Raw genomic sequence first — 11,799 nt, 5'->3', positions numbered from 1 at the left:
ATTCAAACAAAATATTTAGAAAATAAAAAAAATGTAATTATAAATAATTCAAATATAATGCATTTGAAATCTTTCATCCAGAAAGTTAATCTTTTGTATGATTTGACCCGTATCCTCTCAGTAATTAAACTTTGGACAAAATTCAAGCTTGTAAAGATGCAGTTTAACCCTCAAAACAATACTGTAAGAAACATACACAATTTCATAAACAACCACAAGCTGATATTAAGACTCTATCTCAATATGATATGGGGCAAATGTAAAGAGAAAAATAGCAAGAACTTTAAGCTTGGTCCAAACCATTCTGGCCAAGACTTGACTTTTTGGCGTGAGTGGCATTACTTTAAGGTACACAAATATGACTTAGTCTTTGTCATGAGTGACCTTATTACTGCATAATTTGACATAGTCATTTTTAACATAAGTCAGCACTCACTTACCAAGCTGAGTAAGTTCATATGCTGAGATACATACTCTCATGGTTTTGACAGATGAAACATAGATATTATTCATAACGTGGAAGTGCGAAACGGGTCTCCAAGATTCTGAGATTTAGGCTTCCTCGATTTCCTTGATTATGATCCATACAACTGACAATAACAGAGAACTTTTTGAATAACCAGTAAATGCATATATAATCAAATAAGGAAAGCATAGCAATAACTAAGGAAATAATAAAGGAAGGAATTACCCTCCGATTTATGGGGAATCGTTTTCTTCATTGAGAGGCTTCAAGCACCTCATCTCCGGCACCAACTACCTCATTGTCACAAGCATTCTCTGAAGTGTCTATGCAATGACTGGTTTTAAATGGCTCCTCTGGCAGATGCTCAAGCCCTTGTCTAGAAAATTGTTGATTACCTTTCAAGTCCTCGTTTTGCAAGCATTCTATTGGAAAGTTCTCCAGGTTAGCTTTTTTGCTTTCAAATTGTATCTTAGCAGAAATAGGTGACTCCAGTTTTTCCGAATAATTCTCAGTTAACTCCAAAGGCCTGTGAAAGAGCAAATGCGCCACAGTTCGATCAATGGGATTTGTCTTCGTTTCAACATCAGTAGTCCTCGCATATCTGTGAAACGATTCATACAGGGAAAAGATGTTAGAGTCTCAAAAGGTAAATCATGATATTCAATAACCAAAAGCCGCTATTGATTTGCGGCGACAGTAAGGTCATCTTTAATACGGTTAACCGTAATTAAAAGTCACAAATATGTAATTAATTGTAATTAATTATAAGTCGATACATCTCTAATCTGTTCGATCAAAAGCAGCAATTTATTTAGTCTAGTTCTTGCTTCGACGCAAATGCTACCCAAGTTTCTCACTCTCTAATTGAGATATGAATCAAATCAACCCCACATTTCTTGCACGAGAGCATCAGGACAAAATGCTCCTTGCTTAGTCCAGTCGTCTTTCTCAAGTGTGATTATTTCTAGGATTGTTGGTTGATCCCATTTCCATCAAATTTTGGAGAAGATTTGTGCCTGTTTGCACCATCAAACCCATGCCAAAGCATGCAAGCTTGACTCTGAACTGCACCAAATTTCTCTAGATTATTGTATTGTTTCTGAATTCTTGCTCCTCATAAAGGCACTCGTTCCCATCAGGATCGCCCGGATGAAGGGCTCCCTCAGATTATGATCCAAATTATCTTGATCATTGATCCCATGCCAAATGAGGATGCCAAAGTCTTCATTGTCATCCAAGAAATGCATATTCGGAAGTATCAGCGCAAGACAAACTGATTTGGCCTCTATCTACCGCACTCAGACTCAGTCCAGCTACAGGCGATGCTCATACTACACCTTCAATACCCTTCGTGAGATAAATTGTGGGTATGGTGGACGATTTGGTCAAGGTTGAGAGTGTGGTGATCGTTATTCTACCCATTATCATCTGTTCAAAATTTGGTCGACAATGGTTCTCTGTTATCATCGTTTGGACCAGCAATTTCAACCATTATACACCCTGGTCAAGATGCTTACCCAGCATGACCTTAAGCACCTCTTATGCACGCTGGTCAAGATCACTATGGCCCAACTGCAGATTTAACACTAATAGCCATCTATATCCATCTTAACATTCTTATTTTTGTTACTCCCATTTTTTTTCTCACATTGTCTCTCTAAAGCTCATCACACTACCATAGACAATAGTTGGACTTGTAGTTATACGATAAAACTTCTCTTTAAGCTTGATACCTTTATCAATTTTAACCACTCAACTTGTATCATTTGTGTAACATCTTCACTAATTTTTCCATCATTTTATAATATTAATCCCAAATACTAAAACTTAGATACCTATGGTTTACATCTTCTCCAATCTCCCAAATCATTTTACTTGTTTCTCACTAAAATTACAATGCATATACTCTTATCTAGATTCCTATATCAAAATTTTATCATCTAGAAAAAACACATACATTTAGGATGAACAATATGTATCATCTGTATGATACATTTGAATAATTTTTCATTGTTTCTAGATGCTACAAATATAATACACGTTATTATGATTTATGATTCAAAAATTTGCTCATTGATTCACATTCAAATCTCAATTTTATAATCTTGCTTATAACAATTTTATAAACTAGTCATCATGAAATTAAAGTAGCTATGCATCTAAGTGTTTTCCAAACCTGTTTTTGCTACTGCTTTCTGCTCTGGCAACAGCTAAAATTTCTTCTCTGCTACTGTTGTTTGTACTGCTTGTATCACTTGCACAATTCCTTAGCATTGCACTTTGGGCCAACCGGAACAAGCTATCTCTAATGCAGAGTCTTATATTGACATCTAACTGTAAAAAATGTTGGCCTTAGGATTGTAGATATGTCTGTCTTTGTATAAAAGGAAAAAATTATACAACACAGCTTAAACCACTATAAAACGCAATTTCACCTTTGATATCACATCCTGAAGCATGTACAGAATTGTGTCTTCAACAAAATGATCATCAATTGCCGAAGATATTGTACTAGAATCATCTTGCTCAGTTGGTAGATCTAGAGTTGGAAGAGTTCTTAAATCTTCAATCTCAGGATCAGTTCCATCACAATGCTGATTATGCATTTCTACGGCACATCTTTTATTAATTGATTTATTAGTGTTAAGAACTTGATGGCCAAATTCTTTCTGTTGTTTCTGAATAGCGAGCATTGCCTGCATTTGCTGCCGCCTCCTTAATTTTTCAATTTTTTCCTGGGGAGTCATAGTGAGAGGCTTCACTAAGCCCACGGACTTGTTCAAAGGATTCATTACACCAAGAGATGCTTCATACCCAGAAAGGGCAGGCTGTTGCATAAGAACTCCTGACTGAGCCGGTGGTTGCACTGAAATAGAAGAATATGTATTTGTAAGGCTCCCATATGCAGGGGGTGATATATATGTATTTGTGATGTCCAGGTATATTGTCTCAGGTCCTTGAAGCTGGTTCTGTTGCCCGAGAATAGAAGCGGGGGAAGACTGCATGACTGAAGACCCCAGCTGATTCTGAAATTTTCCAGATGTGGTCGGTGAGGGAGACCAGCTACCATAAAACTCCTGCAATGCTTTTCCATCTTTTTTACCTTGTGCTTTTTTCCGAGCTTTCAACTGATTCTTTTGCCCAAAATCCTGAATAACAAGAATGAAAAGATCAATCGGTTGGTTGACTTTTGAGAAGGAAAAAGGCCACTTCCAGAGGCAGCACATAGTTATGCTAAGAATGGGTAACAAACCTTTCAAAATTTTGATATACATTCACATAGATAGAAAGACAAAACAGCAGTCTAGTTCTATAAAAAGAGCACAGAAAATAAATAATTCAAACCAGGAAACACATCCTCCATATAAAAATAATTTGTTCCAAAAAAATGTCAATGAATTTATGCCAAATTTGCAAGTAATTTAACAATGAAGGAAAATTAACATCATACACATAAATCTCTGACCTCATAGAGCACAAAATAGATTGGATAAAAAGCCTTATGCTACCCATACACCTCTAAAATGTTTTGGCTGAGAGCTTGAAACTAAAAATTGGAGGTAGTACAGTTCAAGTTATCACTAAAAATATTACATTTGTAAAATTCCTTGTTTGGATAATTAAATTTAGCAAAAGGATGTTGCATTGCCTGAAAAGCTATAAAGTTGATGAAGGAGAGGTTACTAATGGCTAATCTATCTAGATAAGCTAGTGGCAACATTTCTCTTGTCCAACGTGTATAATTTGGGATTTAAGGATTATTAAAAAAATTTAGAATTTTGGGTTAAAGGTTTGGGTCTTGCTTGAGATAAGTAATTATAGCTTTCTCTTAAATTAGGATTAAGACAAGGATTACTTGAGGCTTAAGTTTAGGTTGCCTCACTTCCTAAACTTTAAAGATTTAGGGTCTCTGTCTACCCCATAAAAGACGTGTTATTTATCGCATGGACATCAGCTTAATAATGATATCAAAATATATTTTTCATTATTAAGATTTCTTTTGGCTCTTTGTTTCCGTTTTACATCACTAGTCATTCTCCAATATGATTTGACATACCTGTTGCTCCTTTTCAGCAGGAGTAATTCTATCTCTAGAATATCCTATATTGAATGTGTTTCCGGGAGCATTTTGAACGTCATGAGATGAAGAATCGCCAATCCTCTTAAATGAAGGGGAAAATGATTGACCATTCTGTTGAACATATTCTGTTTTAACTTCCAAAGGCTCGGAGCTGTTCCTTAAAGCACTTGCTTGGTTCGGTGCTTCCAAGTGTATGGGTACTGAACAGTTACTCGTGTCTTTGGAAGACCACAACTCAGCAGAATTCTCAAGACTTACAGGGCCAAATATAGGGTCATCATTGCTGCAAAATCATCACTTGCGAGAATATTCAGTCAGACGTATACTATTGCAAACAACAAAAGCTCAAAAAACTGAGTACTAAACAGACGCAAAAACAGATGTGATGAAGTTCAATAATATATAGTGCTAAAGTGGAATCTTAGCACTTACGTTAATGTTATTCATCATGAGTACAATATAATTAATCCCAGGAATTGTAGAATACCTATGGACAACGTTAAAAGTTGACAGCATAAGGTCTAAGTTGTAAGTTTTAATAAGTGAAGAACAAGAGATTTTCATAAATTTGACATCATAATATCATCACTTTGTGAATTTTAGAAACGTTAACAACACAAGCTCTCTAATAAACCCTAACACTCTTTATCGTTGGATAAATTTCATCTAGGACTTACTAATCTGTGGGTCCCAGTGCCTATTTAGTGCAGCTTAATCCCAATTTACTATTGCTAGAATTCCTCCTTTCATTTTGAATGTTACCTATTAACAGTTATTGCTGTTACAATTATGCATACACATGGCTTCATCTAAATTTGACAGAAACAAGTTTAAGGGCACTTATACTCCGACTGATCATTGAGAAAGTTGTCGTGTACCTTAATTTGCAAAAACAAGTTTTCAAAAAGAGTAAAGTGAAATTTTATCCGCTATAATTACTGATCAAGTTCAGAAAAAATCTAACTAAAATCATATTAACAATTACCTCAAAATATATGTACCACATAAGAATAGTACAGGTAATATACTTTACCTGAAAATTCGATCTAGGTCATCAAAGCTTCCTATGTTATCCCAAGCAAAGTTGGCAAATTCACCTTGCTTTTCTACGTCCTTTTCTAACTGCGTAGTCTCTTCTGTCACACCTATAAATAAATATAATTAGAAATGATAAACTATAACAAAATACTTTACTGTTTTTCATTTAATGATGGTGGGACATGAAGAGATACAATTGCACACAAACAAATACACTGATAGATATGCTATCTAGTCTACTCGTAATTCCAATAATAAGTAATTTTACCACCTCTTTGCTGAAACAAATTCGCTAATTTCACCTAAATTTTTCGATACTTCAGCACCCCAGGAACCCTGATCAGTTTTAGCTGCACTGGATAAAGACAAGTCAGGCCATGAGTTTGTGCCAGATTCTGAGGCAGATTGACCCTCAACAATATCAAATTTGGAACTGCTTCCCAACTTTTCTTGATAAAAGTCAGTTTTAGTCTCGGTCCTCCTCTTCTGCTCAATCAGTTTACTGGGAGAAGCTTCCTGATTCCATTTTTTCTCATCATGAAGATCTTCACTTGCCTCTTCATAAGGCACTATATGATCATCACTCTCGCTCGCCTCACCCCATACTATGTTAGCAAGCTGAAAACAATCCATTTTAGAATAAAATATACAATAAATATCAATGAGGAAACTCAACAAGAAAAATAAAATACTTCAGATACTGGCAGCTGAGAAATTCATGGACAAAATAAAGTAAATACTGTGCAAACACTATAAGAGTGCTTTCTGTCATTTCACATTTTGCGGGTGTTATTGCCATTGCGCCATGGCAGTTTATGGAATCCATGATTGACATGGACCGTCTTTTTATCCTTTAAATTTCTTTTCAAAGAATTTTCAATAGGTTTTCAAAACCTTCACCAATCTTCTGTGTTTTCTTCTCCCACTATCTCTGTTGGGACAATTACCACTCATATTCTCACCTGCACCACCCAACAGTGATTCTAACTCTGGCAAAACCTCTTCTTTAGTTTTTCTATCTGTTTTGTTTTTTTCTCAAATCTTCTTCATTTGCCCTTCTGTTGTCTTCACAATCTCTTCTTTATCTCTTCTATATATTTATTGTTATTACCTCTCTATTTTTTTATTTCAGTTTTAGCCGCCATCTTTTTCCGGTTTTCCTTTCACTTCCTACTCTATCTTTTATTCTCCTTTTTTTCTGTTTTTATCGTTATTACCTCCCCTTCCCTCCCTTGTGAACCAAACAAGAACAATGTAATTTCTAGTCCCCTCCTCTTCTTTTAACCAAACAAAAATGTCTAATCAAAATCCCTCGCCTCCCTTCTCCTTCTCATCCCTCCTCTCCATTAACATCCTTCCCCTCCTTTGAACCAAACGGTAAATTAAGGTCCAGAACAATTATGATAGGATCTCTCAGAATTCAACCAGAATGCAACCACAAGTTCCTTCCGCACTCCACTCAACTTTTTTCCAAAACACTGCTTATTAGATCGAGTCCACAGTCCACTCCTCATCCCTTCACCAAATTTCAGACCATCAACCAATTTCCACCGCATGGCATAAACTATCACAATCCACAATCCACTTCTCCTAAATTCCGTATTGAAATACTTTGATATCAAGCCTAAAACCAAAGCAAGGACAAACGAAGCACTAACACTAACACAGTCTTTCAAAACCTAGTAACCAAATCCATATTTAAGAAGCCTACACTTCTAAAATAGGATTAAACAAATCAAGAAGGCAACAAAGTCTTTCCTCCTTCCTTGTTGCTCACATTTGAACCTCGAACACAAAAGCACAACTAATTACACCAACCGTTGGTCAAAGTTCCCAACAATATTCAATTTCCAAGAAATATTGTACTTTATTGCAAGCATTTCACCCCAAAAAGGGTAAAGAAAAGGCAATAAGAAAATACAACATCCTCACCTTAATCACAATTTCTTATAATCGTTCCGAACTCAAATCTCAAACCACCAAAATACACCTCAATTTATTTTAAACAAAAAAAAAAAAAAACTTATACACAACACTTATTAAAATTATTAACAACAAGCATCTAACAAACTAGGATCTAATAATAGTAATGATAACAAAAAGTTGAAGAAAAGAATTTGAAAACAAGACTAACCTCTTCGTCGTTCCAATCAAACATTTCTTACATGCGAGATACAGAAATTGTACAAGCGAAACACGTAATCGAACGCCACAGAATGAATTACTCTACTCATCGCCGAGAAAAAACAAACTCAGAAGACTTTCACACAGAGAGAAGCAGCAGAACAACAACAATAACAACAAGGACACGACCATGAAAAAACGAAACGAAACGACGTCGTTGCGGAGGATTCAAATCGTGCTTCACATGACGCGCGGCGCAAAGATAGGCTGAAAGAGAGAAATTAGAGAGAACAGTTTCAAGACTTCAGAGAAAGTGTGTTTTGAGTGAAACGGCGACGGAGCGAGTGAGAGAGAGAGCGCGCGTGAGGTGAGGCGCGACTTGACACGTGTGAGCGTGCGTATCTAAAGTAGTGGCTCTGAGCGAGTCTATCAAATGCCGAATCCTTACTGGTTGTTTACTTTTGTGTTTCCGTTCGAATGTGGGACCCAGTGGGCCGTAGTGGGCCGCAGTGGGCCCCAGTGAAGGCCTATATAGTGGCTTAGATAGCATCAGAGGTTGCTTTCGTGGGGCCCACAGGTTCGTGTTTATCAACTAGCTCTTGGTCTGATTCTATGGTCAAAACAAAACTTACAAAATTCAATATGGAATTAGGATTTTTTTACTTAGCACCTTTGAGAAAAGAAGATTTTTTTTGGTTGAGTTGAAAAAGAAGAAAAAGATAAATCTAATATAAAGTAGAAAAAATAAAATAAAATTATTTGACGTATTATTTAATTATGCAATTTAATTGATCTGATAAAATGTAAAAAAGTAGATTGATAAAAACATATGTAAAATAGTACATTGAATTGTATTGTTTTTCTAAATCCTTTTTTTCTCTTTTTACTAAGCTAACAAAATTCACTCACTCTTTTCCCTTTTTGAGTATCAAACAAAAGGAAGTTATTTTATAAAAAAAAAAAATTGCTCATAAAAGAAGTTGAACGGGGTGTATGGGTTATTGTTAGTAAAAATAGATTTAAAAATCATTTTTTGGATTTCAAATTTTATCATTATCTTTTCAAATTTTATATAAACTTCATTTGTAGAAATCTAGTTTGGTTCACACTTAAATAAAATCAATTATTTGAAGGAAAAAAAAATCGGATAAACTTGACTGTGATCATAAAGGATGTTGAAGCAAAGTTAAAATAAAACGGGTCTCGTGAATATACATCTACTTTATGTATATCTTTTTTACTTTTATATTTTTTTCAATGAAGGATGTATTGTTATTTAGTGTATTTTTTGTGTGAACCAGTTTATTTAGATTTAAGAAAATAAAGTTTAAATAGATGAAGAACAAAAACGAGATATTAATAAATTTTAAAATGTCATTTTAGTATTTTAGTATGAATTCTAAATTGTTGTATATTCTCTTTAAAATTATGGACTGATTATTTATTATTTTTCATGATTAGACTCCACAGTTTATAATGTAATTGTATATAGATCAAGATAGAAGAATTAGAACTTTGATTTGAATAAGTTCGAATTCTTCTAAAGTTGATTTTTTTTAAAGTTCTTACTTTATTTGCATGAATAAGAATAGGATGTTTTTAAATTGTTCAATTAAGCAAATTGTGATGTTTTGATTTATAGGTTTTATTTCTATAAAGTCGATTGTCTCTCAATAATTATTGGTTTTTTTAAATTTACGTTTTTTTAGAAGTTTTATGCTTTGTTATCTTTTTAGTCTTTTCAGTTTTTTAAAGAATACCTGCATGACTCACTCTAATGTTCAAGTTTGTTTTCAATTAGGTTGTAATAGATGTTATTTTTAAAAGCCATAAATACCTTATCTAGACTATCTATTTAATTCGTGATGAAATTTTATCTAGACTATCAATTAGGTCTAATTGAGGTTCAATCACTTCGTAATCGGCATTACTTTAGCTATTTAGGTTTAGATCTCAGTTCTCTACATAGTATTTTCTTCTTCTTCTTTTTTTTCTAATTGAAATGTATAATTACAATATCTTTTTTTAAGGGGAACTTTATCGTCAAATGAGGGGTGAAAATATTGTTTCAAGACCGTTCAAGCAAGGCCGACCCAATTGAAAATTGTACAATATGTTGTGGTACCTCGAATAAGGATTCTACAGGGGATTATACAGACTCTATTAAGTGTTCTAACTCGCATAAAATAAGATACTTAGATGGTGTAAGTTCATGAAGGTTTCTATAATGAAAATTGGTTTGAAAGACAACCTTTCTAGCATGTCATAGTGAACTAACCATGTTATATGGAATGGACTTAGATCCATTTTAAGGTTAGGTAGGACCTAGGTAAAACGTACCTAACTCTATCTGGATTCATAACAGGTGCATAATCACAGAGTTCTATTAACACAAAAAAAATTCTCTAGAGGCAGAGCTGATAATTTATTTAAATATTTGTGTTTATAATATATGATTTGATTTTGAATGTTTGATATATAAATTCTTTTTAAATAATTATGAATTATTTACTTTTAAATATATTAAATATATCAGCTTATCCTGATTTGTAAGTGTGTTTCTTTTTGCCAAAACAAAAGTTGGAGATAATGCAAGTGAGAGACATCATTCGTAATAGAGTGCAAACCTTTATAAACTACTTTTATTTTCTATTTTTATTTTTTAATTACATAATTCTTCTTTACTTGATAAAGGTTTTTGTTTTATTTAAAGTTGTTATGAACATGGAATACTATAATACTTAGGTTAAACATGTACAGGGATATTGTTCAATACTAATTATGGAATACTTTAAATTAGTATGATAATTTCATTAACCTGAAGTGTTACAAATATAAATACTAAAAAACTTATATCTATATATATATATAATTTAATATGGATGATAGTGTAAATAATATATAACGTTTTTTCCAGATAAAATTAATGTATTTAATTACTCCCATCTTTTTCGTTAACCCTTTATGAAATTATAGCCGTAGTTTTCATTTTTATAATAGAACATATTTCGTTTTTTTCAAGACTTTAAAATAATATTACTTTTAGTTTTCATTAAAAAAAAACATTAGTTTTGTAGATTATATATTAATAAAATACATATTTATCTTTGGTAAGAAATCAAAATGACTAAGTATTAGAAAATACAAAGAGTATACAAACATAATAAATTTTTACAAGAGTTAGAATTAACGTGAACTCAACAATAAGAAATAATATTATATTAAAAAGCAGAAAATAAAAATTCAAAACGACTCCACTGGGGATCGAACCCAGAATCTCTGGTTCCGTAGACCAGCGCCTTATCCATTGGGCCATGGAGTCTTGGTTCGATTACTAAGTCTAAAACTTTCAATATATTTTTTTATATATCTAAAGTTTACCAACTTAACAAACAAAAACGTGGTCAGAAATAGTTGCAGGGATTTAATTACTTTTCTTTTACCAAGGAAGGAATTAATTAATTTTATTTTACGAAAATTGAAAATTATAATATGTAAGGTCATTTATATCAATTCACCGGGTAAGATTGATGATTTTTTTTTCTTAAACGTTTTAAAATAATGTAAAAAGGATTTAAAATAAAAAACAATGATTAGAAATGGAGAAAGAATGTGAAAACAAAATAAAAAAATAAATTACATTGTTTAAATGTAAACAAAATAAATTGCTTAGTTGAAAAGTAAAAAATATTTTAAGTACTTGACATATCAAGAAAATTTAATAGATATTCAATTAAAATAACTTAAATTTATTAAGAATTTAAATCTTAATTAAACTTTAAAAATATAATAGTGTGAAATTTTAAAAGTATAAAAATTATGAGTGATAAAATGAATTAATTTGATCCACCTTGACCTAATTCAAAAAAAAAGTATGATTTTGATCCACTTAATAAGATTGACTCAAATAAGCCACCATTTCTTGTATGTTAATAATAGGGAAAACGCATCTATGCGTACGGGTGTTCACCATAATAAAAAATAATAAAGTTATAATTAAAAAAATATATAAATAATGATTATAATAAAAAGACAATTTATTTATTTTATAAATATTTTTTATTATAAATAGTTAGTTTAGTTCTGAAAA

At 32.6% G+C, this 11,799-nt stretch overlaps 1 protein-coding gene and 1 non-coding gene across 2 annotated transcripts; both read right to left on the bottom strand.

Moving 5' to 3' along the window:
- Positions 1-200: 200 nt before the first annotated feature.
- Positions 201-8,061, bottom strand: LOC114169455 (protein LNK2-like). Its single transcript, XM_028054609.2, has 8 exons — positions 7,720-8,061; positions 5,888-6,203; positions 5,581-5,692; positions 4,524-4,830; positions 2,902-3,615; positions 2,643-2,800; positions 692-1,067; positions 201-590 (listed from the first exon to the last, which is right to left on the bottom strand). Exons 1-7 carry the CDS (start codon positions 7,741-7,743, stop codon positions 719-721), a joined length of 1,980 nt encoding a protein of 659 aa, XP_027910410.1. The 5' UTR covers positions 7,744-8,061; the 3' UTR covers positions 201-590; positions 692-718.
- Positions 8,062-10,958: 2,897 nt separating this feature from the next.
- Positions 10,959-11,031, bottom strand: TRNAR-ACG (transfer RNA arginine (anticodon ACG)). The gene has a single exon. It is a non-coding gene; the product is annotated as a tRNA-Arg (tRNA).
- Between the last annotated feature and the right edge of the window lie 768 nt (positions 11,032-11,799).

The sequence above is a fragment of the Vigna unguiculata genome, chromosome 11, assembly GCF_037176805.1.
Source record: "Vigna unguiculata cultivar grain cowpea cultivar isolate G323 ecotype 2 chromosome 11, ASM3717680v1, whole genome shotgun sequence".
NCBI lineage: Eukaryota > Viridiplantae > Streptophyta > Magnoliopsida > Fabales > Fabaceae > Vigna > Vigna unguiculata.
This window is presented reverse-complemented; position numbering and strand designations above follow the sequence as displayed.

Excerpts from the sequence above, each read along its gene's own strand:
- LOC114169455 (XM_028054609.2), bottom strand. The coding sequence starts at position 7,743 with ATGTTTGATTGGAACGACGAAGAG. Across the intron at positions 6,204-7,719 it reads TTGATTGGAACGACGAAGAG|CTTGCTAACATAGTATGGGG; the intron begins GTTAGTCTTGTT and ends GATTGTTTTCAG. Across the intron at positions 5,693-5,887 it reads TGAAGTATCGAAAAATTTAG|GTGTGACAGAAGAGACTACG; the intron begins GTGAAATTAGCG and ends ATTTATTTATAG.